This window comes from Myxine glutinosa, chromosome 1, assembly GCF_964187855.1.
Source record: "Myxine glutinosa chromosome 1, kmMyxGlut1.1, whole genome shotgun sequence".
NCBI lineage: Eukaryota > Metazoa > Chordata > Myxini > Myxiniformes > Myxinidae > Myxine > Myxine glutinosa.
The window spans coordinates 86,793,000-86,812,728 of record NC_136261.1 but is presented as its reverse complement, the minus strand read 5'-3'; the positions used below and the strand labels follow the sequence as shown (position 1 = coordinate 86,812,728).

General features: G+C 43.4%; 1 protein-coding gene across 4 annotated transcripts in view; it reads left to right on the top strand.

The window, feature by feature from the left end:
* The first annotated feature begins 5,999 nt into the window (after positions 1–5,999).
* The window catches only part of LOC137425814 (BAI1-associated protein 3), a 138,286-nt gene continuing 124,556 nt past the window's right edge, over positions 6,000–19,729 (top strand). For 2 of the 4 annotated variants that reach the window (XM_068114540.2, XM_068114554.2), the window contains exons 1-3: positions 6,041–6,206; positions 8,202–8,457; positions 15,130–15,182. In XM_068114540.2, the coding sequence (XP_067970641.2) occupies positions 8,382–8,457; positions 15,130–15,182 (129 nt within the window). In that variant the 5' untranslated portion in view covers positions 6,041–6,206; positions 8,202–8,381. Of the gene's footprint in view, positions 6,207–8,201; positions 8,458–15,129; positions 15,183–19,729 lie in introns of all 4 variants that reach the window. The other 2 variants (XM_068114559.2, XM_068114563.2) reach the window with 2 other exon arrangements.

Below are 19,729 nucleotides of genomic sequence, written 5' to 3'. Positions count from 1 at the left end.
TCATTGAAGGGTATGAGTCGGAGGAGGCGAGGGGGTTCCCCATGTAAACACCCCTAAAAAGAATGACTGGATGATGACGTCATTTGCATCCACATCGGGAAAAATGAAAGTTAAAGTTAAACAAGTCGGCAAAAACTTTTTTTTAAATGAAAAAACATGTGATAGAATCCCCCAAAAAACAACCAATCAAGAAGACGTCATGCGGAGCACGATACTTGCAAAATCCGCCCCCCACCCCCAATAAAAAAATTCCATTGATACAGCAAATTGTCCATTTCATCAAGATTAAAATTGACAATCTTGATCAAAGCTCAGGTCAACAGGAAGAAAAGTGACGATTTTTCAGATGAAAAATGATGATTTTGGAAGGTTGACCTTGAGATGACCTTTGCCCTTTTGACCTCAAAAATAGTTAGTTTCCATATTTAGTGACTCAATGTGCAAATGCTGTTCAATTTTCAAGTCAATCGGATGAAAATTGAGGATTTTAAAAACTTGGCCTATGTTGTCCTCAAAAATAGTTGGTGGTTGAATTCAGTGATCATATATGTAAATCCTCTTAGAATTTCAAGTCAATCAAATGAAAATTGGTGATTTTAGAAATTCGGCCTATGTTGACCTTTTGGCCTATGTTTACCTAAAATATAATTTGTGGTTGAATTCAGTGACCAGATATGCAAGTCCTCTTCAAATTTCAATTAAATTGGATGAAAATTGAGGATTTTAGAAATTTGGCCTATGTTGACCTTTTGGCCTATGTTGACCTCAAACATACTTAGTGGGTGAATTCAGTGACCAGATTTGCAAGTCCTCTTCAAATTTCAAGTCAATCGGATGAAAATTGAGGATTTTAGAAATTTGGCAAAGTTGGTCACCTTTGGTCTATGTTGACCTTTTGACCTTTTGACCCCAAAAACAATAGGCTTCTCAATTGGGGCGACTTATACAACTTGGTGAAGTTTCGTGACGATCGGTTTAGAATTGTGACCTGTAAGCCAGTGACAAACAAACAGACAAACAAACAGACAGACAGACAGACAGACAGAACCACAAACGCAACCGACCAATATACTTGAAAATTCTTCGATTGTTTTGTCTTCTTCTTGCTTCTTGAAAAAATTAATATATTTCCTCACTTTTATTTTTGACACCCTTGGGATATTCCTGGAAATGTCACATTGTCTCATCCACATTCCTCCACTTGCTCCCCCCCCCCCCCCCCCCCCCCACTAATGAAATTGCGTCGTTTTGACGGATAAAATTGGTCCGGCGTTTATGTGGCTCAGGCAAAACGGGCCAAATGGCCTCCTCCTGCGTCGATTTTCCTTGTGTGACAATGTGCGGAGTATCGTGTACTATAGTTAGGTCCAAAACTTCAATTCCGTGACCATTTTCTGGCTAGTAAGGTTTGACGATTGATTTGACTTCTATTGACATTTTATAACAAAAATAGCTTCTATGTCCCTCCCAAAAATCCCGGCATTTTTCGCCAGAGGCCCGAATCCAAGATGACCGCCGGCACTATCTTGAAAAATTAAGTTTTGAACCAGAACACCTAGAATCACGTACAAAGACACTTTTTTGGGTAATTTGACCACGAGGATTCCGAATCTGACATTAGTTTGACGTTATGGCATTATTTTGACCCAGAAATCCAAGATGGCCACCATCCAGTAGAGCGAAAATGCAACTTTTGTACTTAAACATGTTAAAGAAACTACCTCCATAAGGATATCTTGCAGTAAAGTAATTGATGATTGCATGACAAGTAAACTCATTACACTTCAAAATAAGCTATTTTTAATAGCTGTGACTTGAACAGTTTTCAAATGAAGTAATTAATCAATATGACCTTTAATTATATGATTAGTCCGAATCAGAGCATTCTGCTTCACTAGAATCTGAATAATCAGATTCCGATGAATCTCCCCGCCTTTGTACATCATCATCTCGCTCCTCATTCCCCTCCTGGCTCTCATCTTCCTCACTCTCTTCAGCTGGCCCTGGTGCAGGTAGATGTGTCGGGAGAGCAGGTTGCGTGTGGCGGACAGGGCGACAGCGACCACCCACCAGCTCCCAGCCATGTCCGAGTGGCGAGGGGTGGTGTTTCTTGGAGGGATGACGCACAAGATATGCCAAGTAGTTTGCTCGGAGGCAGTGTTGGCGTAGGCTGTCTGCATCTGGAGGGAGACGGATAAATGATTTGTTTTTCAGTGTCTTCCACTTTGCTGCATGGGCCTCAGCCATGGTGCTATTCTTTTCGTCGCCATTGATGACATGTCGTGTGAACTGGAAGAGCTCCTCTAGCACCTCCTCCTCAAGGTCAAGGCTATCTCCACACAGCGAGAGCTGCCGTCGAGCCACAGGGCTCTTCGCCACCCGGTCATACACCAACTTCTTACCCTTGCCATAGAAGCCTGAGTTGGCATCACAGCCTGTCATACAGTGCAGCTGCACAATACAGTCTGCCATCTCGTCATGAACCAGGCCATGACATAAGATAGTCTCCTTCTTCCTCTTGATACAGAGCTTTCCGGGCAGCTGCTGCGAGATGACTGCTGCCGCGACATAGGCATCGGTATCAGCGGTATCAATGACAACAGGGCCACTGTAGCTCGATTCACGCAGAACTGCGTAAGCAGAAAAGAGGACAGTATCAGCCTCAGACTGGTCAAAGCTGTAGTTCTCCATTGGTTGCTGGGTTGACAAATTGGTGCAGTGGGAGCCAACAGAGTAGACAATCTCTGCATCAACACTCTCTGCATCAACACTCTCTGCATCAACACTCTCTGCAAGGTCTGTCAGGTAGGTGCATATCAGCTTTTGCATCCGCCCCTTGTTGCTGACGCTACATAGAAGTGTTTTGAATGCTTGGGCAGAAGGGAAGGGGTCATTCAATTTCATGTAGGTGTTGGGTATATGTGCCTTACCCTGTACCCGCAGGTCTCGCTCGTCATCTTTAGTAGAGTATGGTGTGTCATATGGGTCATTCACACAGAAGATACGTTCAGCATCACCATGGCGGGCAAGGATGATGGAAGACACCTTGTGGACATAGTCTGACCACTTGTATGGGGTGCCATGTTGCGTCTGTCGATCCTCTGCTGATGGAGTTGCCATCCTCCAAATCATGCCCATGTCGATGAGAGCGGTGTAGGGTTCCTGCAGATATACAGATTGCAGAGAGAGTTTCTGGATGAGCTTACTCTTCTGTGTCTTCCTGTATGTTCCGTTGGAGTTGAATAAAGCCACACACTCCTCAACAACACGATGTTCCAGCAACTCAGTGAGGTCCACAAGATGACTGACCTCAACCAGGTTGATCACTGCCTTGAGAGCATTCCGCTCCATTTCAGCAGCTCTCGTTTTGAGTTCCTCCCTGGGCTTCTCCATGTCTGGCATCTTGGCAAATGTCAAGCGTTTACTCAGAGGGACAAGTGCATGAAGGGAGGTATTCTTACTGAATACCCGCTCCTGCAAGAAGCTGGTCAACTTTTCCTCCCCTGCAGCATGGGCAGAATTGAAGTCCACAACGAGCTCATTAGAGGCAGGCATGGCTGACTGTAGGGTGCGGAGTGTGGGTGAGGATGGGTCGAATGGAAAGGAGTCAAACTCATGTATGCAGGCTACCAGGTCCTGCACGCACTGCTCATCTTCTCGCATTCGTTTTGGGCCACATTCAATGTGCTTCCTCTTGGCTTTTTTTCGGTTGGCCAGGGCATTATGAGCCGCCTGGATCTGGGCTACATTGTTCACATTTCTGGAGTGCACCAGCAGCTGCTTCTCATTCTTGAGAATGGAGAGCCAGCCAGACTTCATTTTGCTGCCCTTGTTCATGGTGCATTCGATCCACATGTCCCAGGCCATGTTGGAGTAGGGGCACATTGTGCACCAGTTGTTCACTGCCAACACCGATGGCGGAGAGTGCTGCTTAAACATATGAACCACCCCCAGACATGTCATAGACTAGGTCGCTCTGGTTTCTCTGAGGGCGGGAGTGGAAGCCGATCTTGCCCTCAAACTCCCGGGTCAGGATATCTTTGATAAAGGATGACTTGATGCTGGATGTTGAGAAGCCATACCGAGATATGATAGAGCTGTAGTCTTTGAGGAGGCTCTGTAGTGACCTTAGCTCACGTTCCTCAAAGATAACTGTTCTGATGCGGTTAAAGAAGATAGTCTGAGCCTCACGGAGATTGACATTGTGCATGCGTGGGAGTTTGTCATCTTCACTCATTTTCTGGTAACTACGCACATATTTCAACCAGCATTGGTTGTGATATCTGATCTCAATCGCATATGGGTCATCAGCTGCATAATCGATCACACAGTTGATTCTGTCTCGCATGCTCTGATCTTCGAGGACCACCGTGTGACTCTTGAACGTTGCCCATGCATTATCATACGAAATCAGGGACAGCTTTGATTCTGGGTGCTTTGCCGACTCCGGTTTACAGCACCAGACACATTTTGTTTTTTCATGTATCAGCCCTTCTACACTTGATCACAGCCGCTTGGCAGGTGGAGAAGCAGCCGGGGGGAAAGCCTCAGACATGGACGAAGACTGAGATTGGCATTCCTTGACTTCTCGTTTTTTCTGTCTTGTCTTGGCCTGCTCCAGTTTATTAGCATTCCATAAGGTCAGCCTACATGATTTATGGACACATTGTCTGCCGGGACCATTATCCCAATTGACTGTTGCATAAACGTCTCCGAACTTGTCAAGACCGCTCCATAACAGGGCTTTTTTCTTGAGATTTTCCCAACTCTCAACGGAGGTAACGACATCAGTGGCTTCATTGCAAAGCCCGCCACACTGGAGGACACACGGAACGGTGGACATTCTCTTGACAGCTATCTTCTGAATACTGCGCTTCTCAGTGCCGTCTCATTTGCTCGTATACTCCCTGGAAAGACAGAAATAAGTATATGACATTACACACACAGACAAATAAAAAACAAGAAAATAGCAATTCACTAATCAGGACCTCAATTCCGTGGCCAGTATAGATTTAGCCAAAATAATGTGTTAATTCATGATCATATGTTCTCCCATTTAAAAGTTGCATTTTCGCTCTACTGGATGGTGGCCATCTTGGATTTCTGGGTCAAAATAATGTCATAACGTCAAACTAATGTCAGATTCGGAATCCTCGTGGTCAAATTACCCAAAAAAGTGTCTTTGTACGTGATTCTAGGTGTTCTGGTTCAAAACTTAATTTTTCAAGATAGTGCCGGCGGTCATCTTGGATTCGGGCCTCTGGCGAAAAATGCCGGGATTTTTGGGAGGGACATAGAGGCTATTTTTGTTATAAAATGTCAATAGAAGTCAAATCAATCGTCAAACCTTACTAGCCAGAAAATGGTCACGGAATTGAAGTTTTGGACCTAACTACTATGAACTCTCCAATTAATCAGTAGTGCAGTCGGTATGAAATGTTTAGCGATCTTCGCGGAGACTGGAACAGCAGCACCGGGTCCGGAATGAAGATCGAAGCTCACAAAAAAAATTATAGAGGGATTCCCAGATCTTTTTCCCAGATCCGGACTGACGTTCCACGTTGGCTGGTTGACGTTGCTCAAACATCGGTCTCGTGTTATCACCGTTGGCGCGACGTTGGGTCGACGTTGGCACGTAGACGGCGCCTTTACCCCATGTTACACAACGTCGGGCTAACATCATTAACACGTGCGATAAGCTACTCTTGACAGAGCATTGGTGCTCCCGATGCAGTTTTTTGGCAAGGGTTACACTAGGTGGTTTGCCATTGCCTTCCCAGCATTGTTCGTCTGTGCTCGAGCTCTGTCCTTGTTAATGTTCAGCGTCAAGCAAGGAAGCAGCACGTGTCATTAAAAAAAGTTTTTGGTATCGCTCAAGCAGGGGGTTTGAAGCACCGATCTCCCACAATCGTCGTGGGCGTGAAAGAGCCGACGATTTCGATGTGTATATGGAATTTCATTCCGCCAGGCCAAGGGGTGGTGCATCTTTACGTTTCCGTAACACGATCCCCGAAGGAACCCGCAACGCCCACATAAAGGCGTTCTCGAGGTGGAGCGACGTCGGAAACCCAGGGAAATTCCCCATGAATGGTTTTAAAAGCTCCTTCTCCAAAGCTGCTGCGCTTTATTCCACGGGACTTATTGGCTTGGTCGATCTTCCTCCTCCGAACGGTCGTGCGCGAGTTGGGACAGCAACATGAGCCTCGGTAAGTGCACGCGACCTCTCATCCGCGTGCTCTCACGACGCGGTCGCGCTGGAGTGACGAGCAATGCACGCGCATTTTAACCAAGTGAACTAATCTTACTTTAGGAATATTTCGGTGCACGTTTACAAATGTTTTTACGCAGGCATTACCACACCAACTAAAGGTATTTTAAACAGTATTTTAAATAGATTTTAAATGGTTGCTAGGATACAGGGCAGCATGGAGAATCATACTAACGTAATCATAAGACTTTAAACAAAAAATACCTATTTTGGGGGCGCAACAACCCCTCCTGAACCCCTCCTCTCCCGTAAACCCCATAAGACCTCTATTTTTCTTAATCCCGTGAACAATCTTTGTACATCATGGATGATGAAGGTTGTGGTCAAGTTTCATCAAAATTGTGTGTGTAGTGTTGGAGTACAAGGTCCGAGTGTATACAGACAGGCTCACTTACTCACTCACTGACTGACGGACACCGCACGGTGATAATACCTCACCTGAACATTTTCTGTTCCAGGAGAGCTAAAAAAAAAAAGGGTCTTAAAGGGTCTTCAAAGGTCAAAGATGCCTCAGCAGTCTAGAGAGTGTGTAGTTTTATGGAAAAAAGAAAATTCCTAATTTGGGGAGCGGGGGGGGGGGGGGAGGGGAGGGGGGGCATCAAACCTGGATCCACTTTGACCCCCGGTAGACCCCTTTAGACTCCGATTTTCTTTTCATGCCGTCAGCAAACTTGAGTTACAACATACGAAATATTATTTATGCCAAGTTTGGTCACTATCCCGTCGCATAAGCTCCCTGGAACTATAGTATGTTCCAGGTGAACTTATAGTGGGTATATCTACTGGAGGTCTGACTTCCAGAATTACCGTTTGTTAGTGTAGTTACAGTGTTATGTACATGTACATGAAATCACAAATACAATTTACGTTCATTATTTAATCACCCTTGTTTTTATTTTAGCCTAATTATTTGACATATTTAACAGCTACCACCAATATTAGCATAACAATAAATTATTGGATGAAAAAAAATGGAGCACAATTGTCTCCTACTATAAATGGATGAGGTGTGTGTGTGTGTGTGTGTGTGTGTGTGTGTGTGTGTGTGTGTGTGTGTGTGTGTGTGTGTGTGTGAGGCATACTTTTTGTGTCTGTTAATTACGTCGTCTATTAATTAATTTTAATTACGTATTATTGAAATGTACCTTTTAACTATTTAGACTGCTAAAACCCTTTCGAACTTTGAAGACCCATAAGATCCTTAAGATCCCAAAGACCCAGAGGATCCAAAAGTCCCTGAGGACCCAAAAGACCCAGAAGACCGAAAAGTCATCGAGGACCCCAAAAAAACCCAGATGACCCAAAAGTCCCTGAGGACCCAAAAGACCCGAAGATCCCAAATTCCCCGACAACCCAAAAGACCCAGAGAACCCAAAAGATCCCCTGAGTCCGGCAGGCAGGCATGCTACAATGCAGTGAATACCAATGAAAATTATAGGGGGACCAACGGGCCCCCCTAGTGATATAAATACTGTTCTTACCTTAACGACTAAAGTAGGTGCAATCATCTTTCCCTTCCGTTTGCATAAACGTCCACAATGTCCTCTGGATTCAGATTCGCAGTTAAATCGCCTTCTATGTGAAGTAGACTACACGGATTTCTGAGAAATGTGAATGTTAGGTGCATTTTTGGGTAAAAGTTGGGAACTCACTTTTTAACATAATTAGTGTATGCTGAATTTGATTAACCCGGTTCCCAAGCCGAATATTGAATTTTTGACCTTCTAATTAGCATAAACCAAATGGCCACCAAATTGCCAATTTTTTTGGACAATTTATTTGAACAAGCATTTATGAGATGAGGGCAAGAGGAAGGCGTGAGGAGCAAGAGGAAGAGCGTGAGGTGCAAGAGAAAGAGAGAAAATGTCGGAACGCGTCTTCTTTTTTTCGTCGGGTCATGACGTCATCGGTTCTTCTCCCCCAATGCCCGCAGGCCACTGCTGCATGCTCAGCTCTCCACCAATCCACACGCAGTCTGCTTCTGACTTCATCGGTCATACCTTGTCAATCAGCGCGCTGCTTCCTCCTCGGCCTTCCTCTACCAATCAGCGAGTCCCTTCCTACCACGGCCTTCCTGTTGGTCAACTGCTGCCCAACCACTGTCCTTCTCGGCATGGCTCTCGGCCTGCTAAACCTTTGTGGTGATGTAGCTGGTGGTGTCCATCGGCAGTGCTCAGAACTGGCTTCCGGTTGGTTTTTGTTATTAGTGCAATTTAGTGGGCACTTCCTGCGCTAGTGTCGATGGTGCGGTGCCAAAAGAGATAAAGGATAAATCGCATAGGGAACGACAAACAGGGACTTACTTAACCTAATCCCTGAGCTAAATAACATGCCCCGCCCCCTCGTGACGGGGACAAATATACAACTTCATCCGACATTCGGGCTAAACAGGTAATCTACTTATTACATGGTGGTGGTTCTTCTTCTTCACGACAGTCGGCGCATGCTACCTACACAAATCTACCTGGTCTAAAGTATTCCTACCCCCACAAACGTAACAATATTAACACTGAGTCACAACAGTGGATGTGGATGAATGCCATTTTTGTGATGTCTTAACACTGATTGGCAACATGGATGTGGATGAATGCCATTTTTGTGATATCTTAACATTGTGCCATGCTTCATCAATTTCATTGATTCTTTTGAGAAACGTCTCTCTAACTCTGTAGTTATGGCATCCAAAACAAGAATGTACACCTGCTGATGACACCTGTTTTGTTGAGGTTGGGCTACAGTCGCGGGTATTTCATGTGCATTTGTTGCCTTTTCTACATGCACTCTTTGACCCAAAGTTGTCAATCTGATTTGAAAAAGGATACAGCCAATGACTCTATGCAAATACTACTATATCTGCCATGGCTGGGGGGAAAATCCACGCACTTGGGTTCCGTTTTGCTTTGATACTCACGTTTAAATACGGGATGTTTTTTTTATCTTAATTGTAAATTACTGAAAAACAAATAAAGGAGAGGACATTGCTCCCCCGCCCCCTATGCCCCACCGAAAATCTGCTGGTGGTTTTAGTGAAGATACGAACCTTGGCATGATGTCCCTATCGAATCACTACTGCTCAATGATGCTTATTCACATCTACTGCTCACTCGTTTAAAGTATTGTTACGTGTGTGGGGGTAGAGGAAGATATACCCTACTACAGATAGGATTGTGTAGCATTAGCATGGACCGTGTACGAGTAGGAGACATCTTGATGTATGTAAGCAGGGAAACTGGAGCTTAAGGTTGTTTATGTGTCACCACATCGGGGGTGCGGGGGGGGCGGGAGGGGCTGTGGTGTTTTGTTAACTAGGTAGGGCTTAAGGCTAGTTTCTCCCTGTATGTGATTGCCCCTGAGTTGTTAGCCTGTGTGTATGTGATTGCCTTTGTGACCTTTTCCTATGTTATTACACACAACTACAACAATAAATTTCAATTAACCAACCATAACCAACACCATGCCGACAGAAGCCGAACATTCTCGATAGACAATTAACCCCGCCCACCAACCAAGTAAGGAAAAAGGCCACACCCCATAGTTCGTCATTGGTCGAACCCGACCATGGAGAGATTCAATGGAACTCGCCGATTAGTTGGGGTGATGTTACAGGGAAGGTTCGAGCAGAAGAAGAAGAATCACTGAGTCAGTGTCAGTCAGTCAGTCTGTCTCTGTCTCTGTCTCTGTCTCTGTCTCTGTCTCTGTCTCTGTCTCTGTCTCTCTCTCTCTCTCTCTCTCTCTCTCTCTCTCTCTCTCTCTCTCTCTCTCTCTCTCTCTCTCTCTCTCTCTCTCTCTCTCTCTCTCTCTCTCTCTCTTTCTCTTTCTCTTTTGTGCTGGCCGAACAAGAAGCTCGCATTTTGTTGGAAGGCGGCGCCATTTGGTGTGTGTTGACCTGGTGCTGAGAGAGAGCAGTGTTGGTAATTATGATCATGGGGAGGAGGTGTTGGAGGTGATTTGTGGGGCTCTTGGTGATCTTGGTGAAGACCCGGATCCGGATCCAGATCCGGAAACTATAATATTTAAAGTGATTCTTCATCACTGAGAGATAGGGCCAAAAACGATGTATAGCACAAAATATCAAAATGTTGAGGACAGATTCGGATGAAACTTGGTGGATGAGTTGGGTGTGTGCAGTGAATGGTGTAGTGCCAAATTTTGAGGTGCCGCAGCACAGCAAAAATATCAATCGTGACGTCATCACCAGCTCTATCATCACATCAGGATTTAAAATGACACTAACCATTTGAGTTCACCTAAAATGAGTGATAAATGAAATACGTACCTATTACCATGATAAACAAAAACATAGCACTCACACCCACTTAATCTCACAATTAAGAATCCCCATATAAAAGATCAGGTCAATGTAGTCTCTATCCACCATTTTCTGACAAAACAATATATTGTTATGTCGGTGGTGTAGGGATTACCTTAGAACAGGAAGGATGTATAAATTAACAAGCTCTGGATGTCGGGTAAGAACCATCACCATGTAGTAAGTTTTGTTTAGCCGGTTGTCGTGTAAGAGTGAATAATTGTGGCCATACGAGGATGGCCCTTGTGTTAACTAGTTGTAGGGATTATGTGAATTCACCTGTTCGGTGATCTATCCTCAGTGAGCGACTTGGCCTCAGTGATCTATCCTTTATCCTTTTTGGCACCGCACCATAGACACATAGCCAAGCCACGCAATCACCCGCATTTAAACTCACTAAATAACAATAAAAACCACCAGGAAGCCAGGACATTGAGCACTGCCGCTAATTACACCATTGGAAAGCACACATAGAGGTCGAGCAGGCCGAAGACACGTCCCGGGGAGCCGTGATTGGCCACGGCGGAGTAAGAAGGGACTCCAAGATTGCCATAGAGAAGGACGAGCAAGAAGCGGCGTGCTGATTGGTGGAGAGCTGGACAATGTAGTGGTGGCCTGCGGGCATTGGTGGAGAGGTGCAGTTGACATCACGAGACGGTCAATAAAAGAACTCTCGGACCGACATTTTCCCTGGCCTTTTGCCATCGATGACCTCTTGCTCCCTTGCTTCTTCTCTCTCGCACTCCTGTGCCTGTTCACGTTCCGGACCTCGTGAGCAATTGTGCATGGGCAATGGACTCCAGGAAGTGATCGGCCCGATCGAGTTCAGAGACGCCATCGGGAGATGTGCAGAGGCAGCAGGAAGAGCCGCAGCCCGAAAACTGCGGTTCTCCGCGTGGACGAGGGTGGCTTGCCGCTGGAACACAATGAGGCCCGGGTGAGCGAGTCGCCCGGTGAAGCCTAGCAGCGCGCGAGTGAGGCGGACTGAGGCCTACTTCCCGCCAAGGCAGGGACCACGTCCGGATTCCCGCATAGGAATGGGGGCCTGAGACAGGTCTGGACGAGGTGCCGGGACAGCCAATTAAGCTAAGTGCACGATAACCCACACATATTTTATTTTCCAGTTTATTTTCATCCTTCGTCTGTGTGTAAGTCTGGTGTGGGGGACGTCCCGTTTAGGATTATAGTTAGCGCGCATTTACTTGTTATCAGTATTTTTCATTTAATAAACCCTTTCGTTATTTTCTGTACATTTAGAAAACCGTTTTGTTTGAGTTATTTTCCACAGGTTCGGGAACTGCCGGCGGGACCACAAGTAAGCTCTTCAGCTTCTTCTCTTTCTTCCCCAGGCACATATGTATAAAGTCCGCATTTGATCGTTGCTTCGGAATTAAAACTTGCTTTGGCTATTCGTGATCCCTGTGGTGTTCACCTGGGGAATCACACGACAGTATTTTAAGCCTTGAAGAGAAAATTATCAATTTTTATTTAGTACCATGTGGTATAATGAATAATTTAGTATTTAGCATCGCCAGTGATAAATTATCAATTTTCGCACAAACATGTCCAAGGATATGTCTCCTTCTTCGTCTGTCCAAACATCCGCACAAGGATACACACTTGTTGCTGTATAAATCCCAATTTCAGTTCCACACTCACTATGTGCTCCATATTGAACTTGAATCTGCTGCAACACTGCAAATATCGTCTCCATTGTCAGCCCGTTTGTTAATATGAGAAAGAGTTGTACTTTGTTTAACAAAGAATGATGTTTCGCACCAACAAAAAACTACCTTCATCAATGGATTCTTCCATTTTGCAAATGCAGTGAATTGTGGGATATCTTATGCAACATTGAATGTATATGTTTTGTTCTGAAAAGTTGTGGACGAGTTATGACAAATTTTACATCACGCCGCGCCACACCCGCGGTGCGCCGAGAACCACGCCCGCGCCACGCCGCGCCACAGGTGTACACCTGTTTCCTCATGTTTCATATACCTCCAGTCTCCATGCATGGCGATTTTTTGTCTCATGTTATCTTTAGAAAGTAAAAGTACGGATGAACAACATTTGTTAATAAATACCACACATCCCATTGTAAAATAAATTGTTAACTCCGAATAGCTGGAGTTTAATATCATGATCACAGTAAAGTTTGCTGATACCCCTCACTTTGCGCATTCCAGCTGCCTGTACGGGAGCCAAAAGATTCCAAGATAATTAATATATAAAACTGTAATAATAAAAACTTTACTGGACATTCAATAACTACAAAGTTCCGTATGTTGTTTCGTTGGTAAAAAATTAACAAACTCGTTAAAAATTAATGGCAAATTGCATAGTTCATTCCATGAAATGTGCTATTGAATACATTTTACCATTGCTTTGGAATTTTGGGTCGAATCCAGTAGAACCACAAATGGAATGATACCACATTGTGTAATGGAAACTCCGGACAAGTGTTTGTTATTATAAAATAATACTGCAAAAAATTACTCCATCGACCAACAACTATAATTCATCGTTTTGTTTTCTCCTTTAAAGCACACCTGCTTGCAGGTAATCATCTTCCATTTGTATATACTCGAGTGCTCAAACAAGTATTTACAATCACAATCATGATACAGTTATAAATGACGAGATATTTACATCCGCAACTGAAGGTGGACCGAAGTTATATTTTCACCCCCTTCTGTTTGTCTCTCTGTCTGTTTGTGAATGCGGTATCTCAAAAGGTTGTTGACGGATTCGGACGAAACTTGGTGGACAAGTTGGTTGTGTGACAAGGACAAATTCATTCAGATTTTGGTGAAGATCGGGATGCAGATCAGGATTTGAGGATTTTTACTTTTTAAAGTGATTCTTCCTCATTGGAGATGGGGCCAAAAACGTCAGCTCCAAGTCTGGGAAGTCAGACATTCAAACGCAGGCCGAGTCATACCAAAAGACTTGGTCATACCAAAAGTCATACCGAAAGGTCATCCCAAAACTTTTCATTTTACTAAAATGAGTCATACCAAAAAATGGTATGTGCTGCTTCCTTATTGATGTTGATTGTTTGAAAAGATAAGAGCATGGACAATCCCCATTGGGTGGCATCTATGGAGAGGGGCAAATTACTTCTTCAAAATGCTCGTGAACTGTCAGTGATGTTTATATGAAAATAAATACAGGAAGTGTGGATGTTTGACAATACCGCGGTCGAAGAGCTACCAGTAAAGACGTAACATCTTAAACCTTTGTAACTCTCTTTTTAACCTAATAATAATATCAACGCCTAGCAACACTGCAGAAAGTTTGAATGTTTCCGGGGCAGAGACCACCCCTTCTTTTTCCAGCATTGAAGCGTGTTGAAAAAAAACTAAACTTATAAACATCAAATTTTCTATCTAGATTCTAGGTTTTGAAAAGAACGTTTCCTCTCACTGGAAGGGAAAAAATCAGGTATCAACTAGATTTCTATTGGGAAACTTCCCAGCCAACTCTGAAATGAACACTGCACTCACTCAGACACAACGTCGCTTTAAAAAAAGGGGTAAAGACTACCTTGGTTTTATACTGCCTTGGCTTGCACTCATGAATTTATTCATGAGAATTTAAATTCATTTTTTATTAAAATTTATTTATTTAAATTCATTTTATGAGAATGCAAAAGTTTGTTTGTTACTCGAGGATTTTAACAACAAGCAATGAAGCTACATGAGCCTCAGATCACTGCAATAATAAAGAGTGTCCACAAATTACTGTTGCAAATTCAAACAGTAATAGAAAAATAACGAAATGGGACACCAACGAAGCAGTGCCATGTCTGAAAGACAATTTATTGAAGATTTTTCAAGATTTGTCCCAGATCATCATGCGAATCCAAATGGATTTATGGGGACTGTGACCAAAGGACTCATAGACGTGTTCAACATCCTCACCACTTGTGCTTCTCCGGCCACCCTCGTCGTCCGCGGAATCAGTCTCTTTTTGTCCCACTTACGAAAAAATTTTCTCAATTGTGGCCGCCTTCCAGACATCATTCTGAAGCTCATTTTAACCTATGTAGCTGATTTAGTCTGTATAGAACAGACAACATTGGGGATGGCAATTGCAGTAAATGTGACGTCACATGATAAAACTTTGAGAAATGTTCTTTCACATGTACCAAACTGCATCGTTGTATCCCATTTCGTTATTAAGTCTGATGTTGCTTAACGGTTAAAGTGGTTGGCTTAAGATCTTAGGGTCTTGAGTTTGAGCCACTGTCATTTCGTTGAATAACACCAGGTGGGTTAACTTAGCCTGTCATCCTTCCAAGGTCAGCAAAATGAGTCCCAGCTTCCTGGTATCAGGGGCACAACATCAGTGGCACACCTGCAACTAGCAGCAACATCAGTGGCACACCTCCCAACAAAGCTGCAACCAGCAGCCACAGGCTGCATACGAATTAATAATTTAATTATTCATTTTATTATGGTTTGAATTTGGAATGGTAATATGTGGTTATGGAGGATCAGATTGGAGTTAACGCACAAAAGTACTAACATTTATCTCTTTTGGACAGACTGCATGGAAAAGCACAAAGAGAACAAAATTGGTGGAGAAGAACAGGATGAGGTCAGTAAAAATTGTTTTCCCATCATCCCCCTATCACCCAGTTCTCATAGAAATGTATAAAACCAACTTAACTTTGAGCTGTTTCTAATTTATAAATGAGGTGACAAGAACGTGCAATCAAAAATAGCATACCCTCGCCCGGACTAGTTTTGTTTGGTTTTGTAGTGCATATTATATAGATGTACTCACATTTAATTGTACTGTACATACTTTATAGACGTACTCACATTCTAATTGTACATACTTTATAGGCATACTCACATTCTGATTGTACCGTACATACTTCATAGACGTACTCGCATTCTAATTGTACTGTACATACTTTATAGACTTTATAGACATACCGGTACTCACATTCTAATAATAGACGTACTCGCATTCTAATTGTACATACTTTCTGGACGTACTCACATTCGAAATTGTGCATACTTTATAGACGTACTCATATTGTAACTGTACATACTTTATAGAGGTACTCACATTCTAATTGTACATACTTAATAGACGTACTCATATTGTAATTGTACATACTTTATAGACATACTCACATTCTAATTATACCGTACATACTTTATAGACATATCACATCCTAATTGCACTGTACATACTTTATAGACAAACTCACATTCTAATTGTACATACATTATAGACATACTCACATTCTAATTGTACATACTTTATAGACAAACATGCATCCTTATTGTACATACTTTATAGACATACTCACATTCTAATTGTACCGTACATACTTTATAGACATACTCACATTCTAATTGCACCGTACATACTTTATAGACATACTCGCATTCTAATTGTACCGTACATACTTTATAGATGTACTCGCATTCTAATTGTACTGTACATACTTCATAGACATACTCGCATTCTAATTGTACCGTACATACTTCATAGACATACTCGCATTATAATTGTACTGTACATACTTTATAGATGTACTCGCATTCTAATTGTACCATACATACTTTATAGACATACTCGTATTCTAATTGTACTGTACATACTTTATAGACATACTCGCATTCTAATTGTACTGTACATACTTTACAGACATACTCGCATTCTAATTGTACCATACATACTTCATAGATGGACTCTCATTCTAATTGTACTGTACATACTTCATAGACATACTCACATTCTAATTGTACCGTACATACTTTATAGACATACTCACATTCTAATTGTACCGTACATACTTTATTGACATACTCACATTATAATTGCACCGTACATACTTTATAGACATACTCGCATTCTAATTGTACTGTACATACTTTATAGACATACTCGCATTATAATTGTACCATACATACTTCATAGACATACTCGCATTCTAATTGTACCATACATACTTTATAGACATACTCACATTCTATATTGCACCGTACATACTTTATAGACATACTCGCATTATAATTGTACCATACATACTTCATAGACATACTCGCATTCTAATTGTACTGTACATACTTTATAGACATACTCACATTCTATATTGTACCATACATACTTCATAGACATACTCGCTTTATAATTGTACCATACATACTTTATAGACCTACTCACATTCTAATTGTGCATACATTATAGACGTACTCACACTCTAATGGTACATACTTTATAGACATACTCGCATTCTAATTGTGCATACATTATAGACGTACTCACACTCTAATTGTGTATACTTTACAGACATACTCGCATTCTAATTGTGCATACATTATAGACGTACTCACACTCTAATTGTGCATACTTTATAGACATACTCGCATTCTAATTGTGCATACATTATAGACGTACTCACACTCTAATTGTGCATACTTTATAGACATACTCGCATTCTAATTGTGCATACATTATAGACGTACTCACACTCTAATTGTGCATACTTTATAGACATACTCGCATTCTAATTGTGCATACATTATAGACATACTCGCATTATAATTGTACCATACATACTTTATAGATGTACTCGCATTCTAATTGTGCATACATTATAGACGTACTCACACTCTAATTGTGCATACTTTATAGACATACTCGCATTCTAATTGTGCATACATTATAGACGAACTCACACTTTAATTGTGCATACTTTATAGACATACTCGCATTCTAATTGTGCATACATTATAGACGTACTCACACTTTAATTGTGCATACTTTATAGACATACTCGCATTCTAATTGTGCATACATTATAGACGTACTCACACTCTAATTGTGCATACTTTATAGACATACTCACATTCTAATTGTGCATACATTATAGACGTACTCACACTTTAATTGTACATACTTTATAGACATACTCGCATTCTAATTGTGCATACATAATTATAGACCTACTCACATTCTAATTGTACATTCTTTATAGACATACTCGCATTCTAATTGTACATACTTTATATAGGTACTCGGTTGACAAAAGATAACGTGCACTACTGTATACCACCAAGTGGCAGTTATGGCCAGTATTGCATATTGTGTTTGTGTTTAGCATATTTTATGTGGACAAACAGACAAACGGACCCAAATGGAACAACTCCATACCTCATAAAATGTTATCCTGGAAGTAATGTATGTATAAGCACTAACATGCGGTTTAGATCATTGTAAAAATAATAAAAACCCATTACTCATCCAAGATAAAAGATCATCGTCATAAATCCAGGCCATTGTGCTGCACTGTAGGCCGATAATGTCCCCCAACTCGTGTTGAGAGATTGATGACGGATTTGCCATGCTTGCCAACTTTAGATTGGCAAGATAATGAGGGCAGGAATTTTGTAATTTATTCAGGGTGCTGGTGAGAGCGTTCAGATTCTTACGGTAAAAATAAATAAATAATCAAATTCCTCTGTTAGGTGGTTGGCTTAAGAACTTAGGGTCTTGAGTTTGAGCCCCGGTTGTGTCGTTAAATAAGGCGAGGTGGGTTGACTAGGCCTGGAATCCTTCCGAGGTTGGCTAAATGAGTACCCGCTTACTGGAAACAGGGGGAACTGCATCAGCGGTACAGCCGCACTTCCAGCAAATGATGCAACCAGCAGCCATAGGCTACATAGGAAACTACTACTACTTCATTGTAGACCAGTGGTTCGTAAACTCTTTTGCCATCCCCTCTCTCTAACGAGCCGATCTCTGACTCAATGCCCCCCCCCCCCCCCACCCCTCTCCCCTGATGTTTAAGCGCTCTGGATATTATTACAGTTCATTAAATGTGATTTCAATAAAATAATGAAACAAACAATTCCACTTAGAATTTAATTCAATAATCCATATACAACCACCTGCTGGTGTAAAACAACACATTAGATATTTACAAAGGTAGAACAATCAAGTACTCATGATGATGACATCGATTATACATGCTGTTGTGGCGAACACATGGGGCAATAATTCCGCGCACCAGAAGGTGGCGCGAGCGCCCAGGCGGGGACCGATGGCACATGCCCCGCCCTTCGACCGAGCGGCAACGCCCGGGGACTAGGCGTGGCCTCGGAACATATATGCGGGCTCTAAGCTCGAGCCCGCCCAGTGCTGCAGTTCGAGCTTTCGCAATAAAGACTCTTTTGGTTTTAACAAACGCGTTGTGGCCTACCTCTTTGGCAAGCAAGTTGTGTGCGCAGCACCACACTTCACTGGTGACCCCGATTGGTTCAGCCGTTGCAGACCACCGAACGCGCCATGGCCAACAATGCCATCACGGTAAAACTCCCAGAGTTTTGGGAAGCACAGGCCGACGTGTGGTTCGTGCAGGCCGAAGCACAATTTCAGCTTCGAGGCATAACGGCGGACGAGACCCGTTACTACCACATGGTCGCCGCCCTCGGGCCCGGCACTACCGCCCGAGTCGTGTCCATCCTGCGGCACCCGCCGGCTGACCACAAGTACAGGGCGCTCAAACGTCTCCTCATCGCCACGTTCGGCCTCACGGAGATCAAACGGGCCGACCGCCTCCTGGACCTTCCTGAACTCGGCGACACACGACCATCCGTGCGGATGGATCATATGCTGTCGCTGCTGGGTGACCATGCCCCGGATTTCTTATTCCGGGCGCTTTTCCTGCGCCAGCTACCTCTACAGGTATGCCTCGCGCTGGCCAGTTCCGAAATAAGGGAACCCCGCACCCTGGCCGTAGAGGCCGACAAGTTCTTCACGGCTTGCGACACGCGGTCGAGTTACGGTGCTGCCGTCGTGGATCCCAGGGCAGAGGCTACAGCGTCCCTCGTGGCCGCTGCCGTGCCCCGCCCACCACCACCGCCGCCGAGAACACCGCGGCCTCTGCGGCTGCAACCGCCCCCGCCTCCGCAAGCTTGGTGCTATTTCCACGCCAGGTTCGGCCACAAGGCTAAGAAGTGTTGCCCGCCGTGCTCGTTTCACAAGTCGGGAAACTACCGGGCCGGCGCTCGTTAGCGGCCCTGAGCGTCGGCCATTCCGGCAGCCTCCTATTCGTCATGGACACCTTGTCCGGGCGCCGTTTCCTCTGCGATACAGGAGCGCAGGTAAGCGTCATCCCAGCC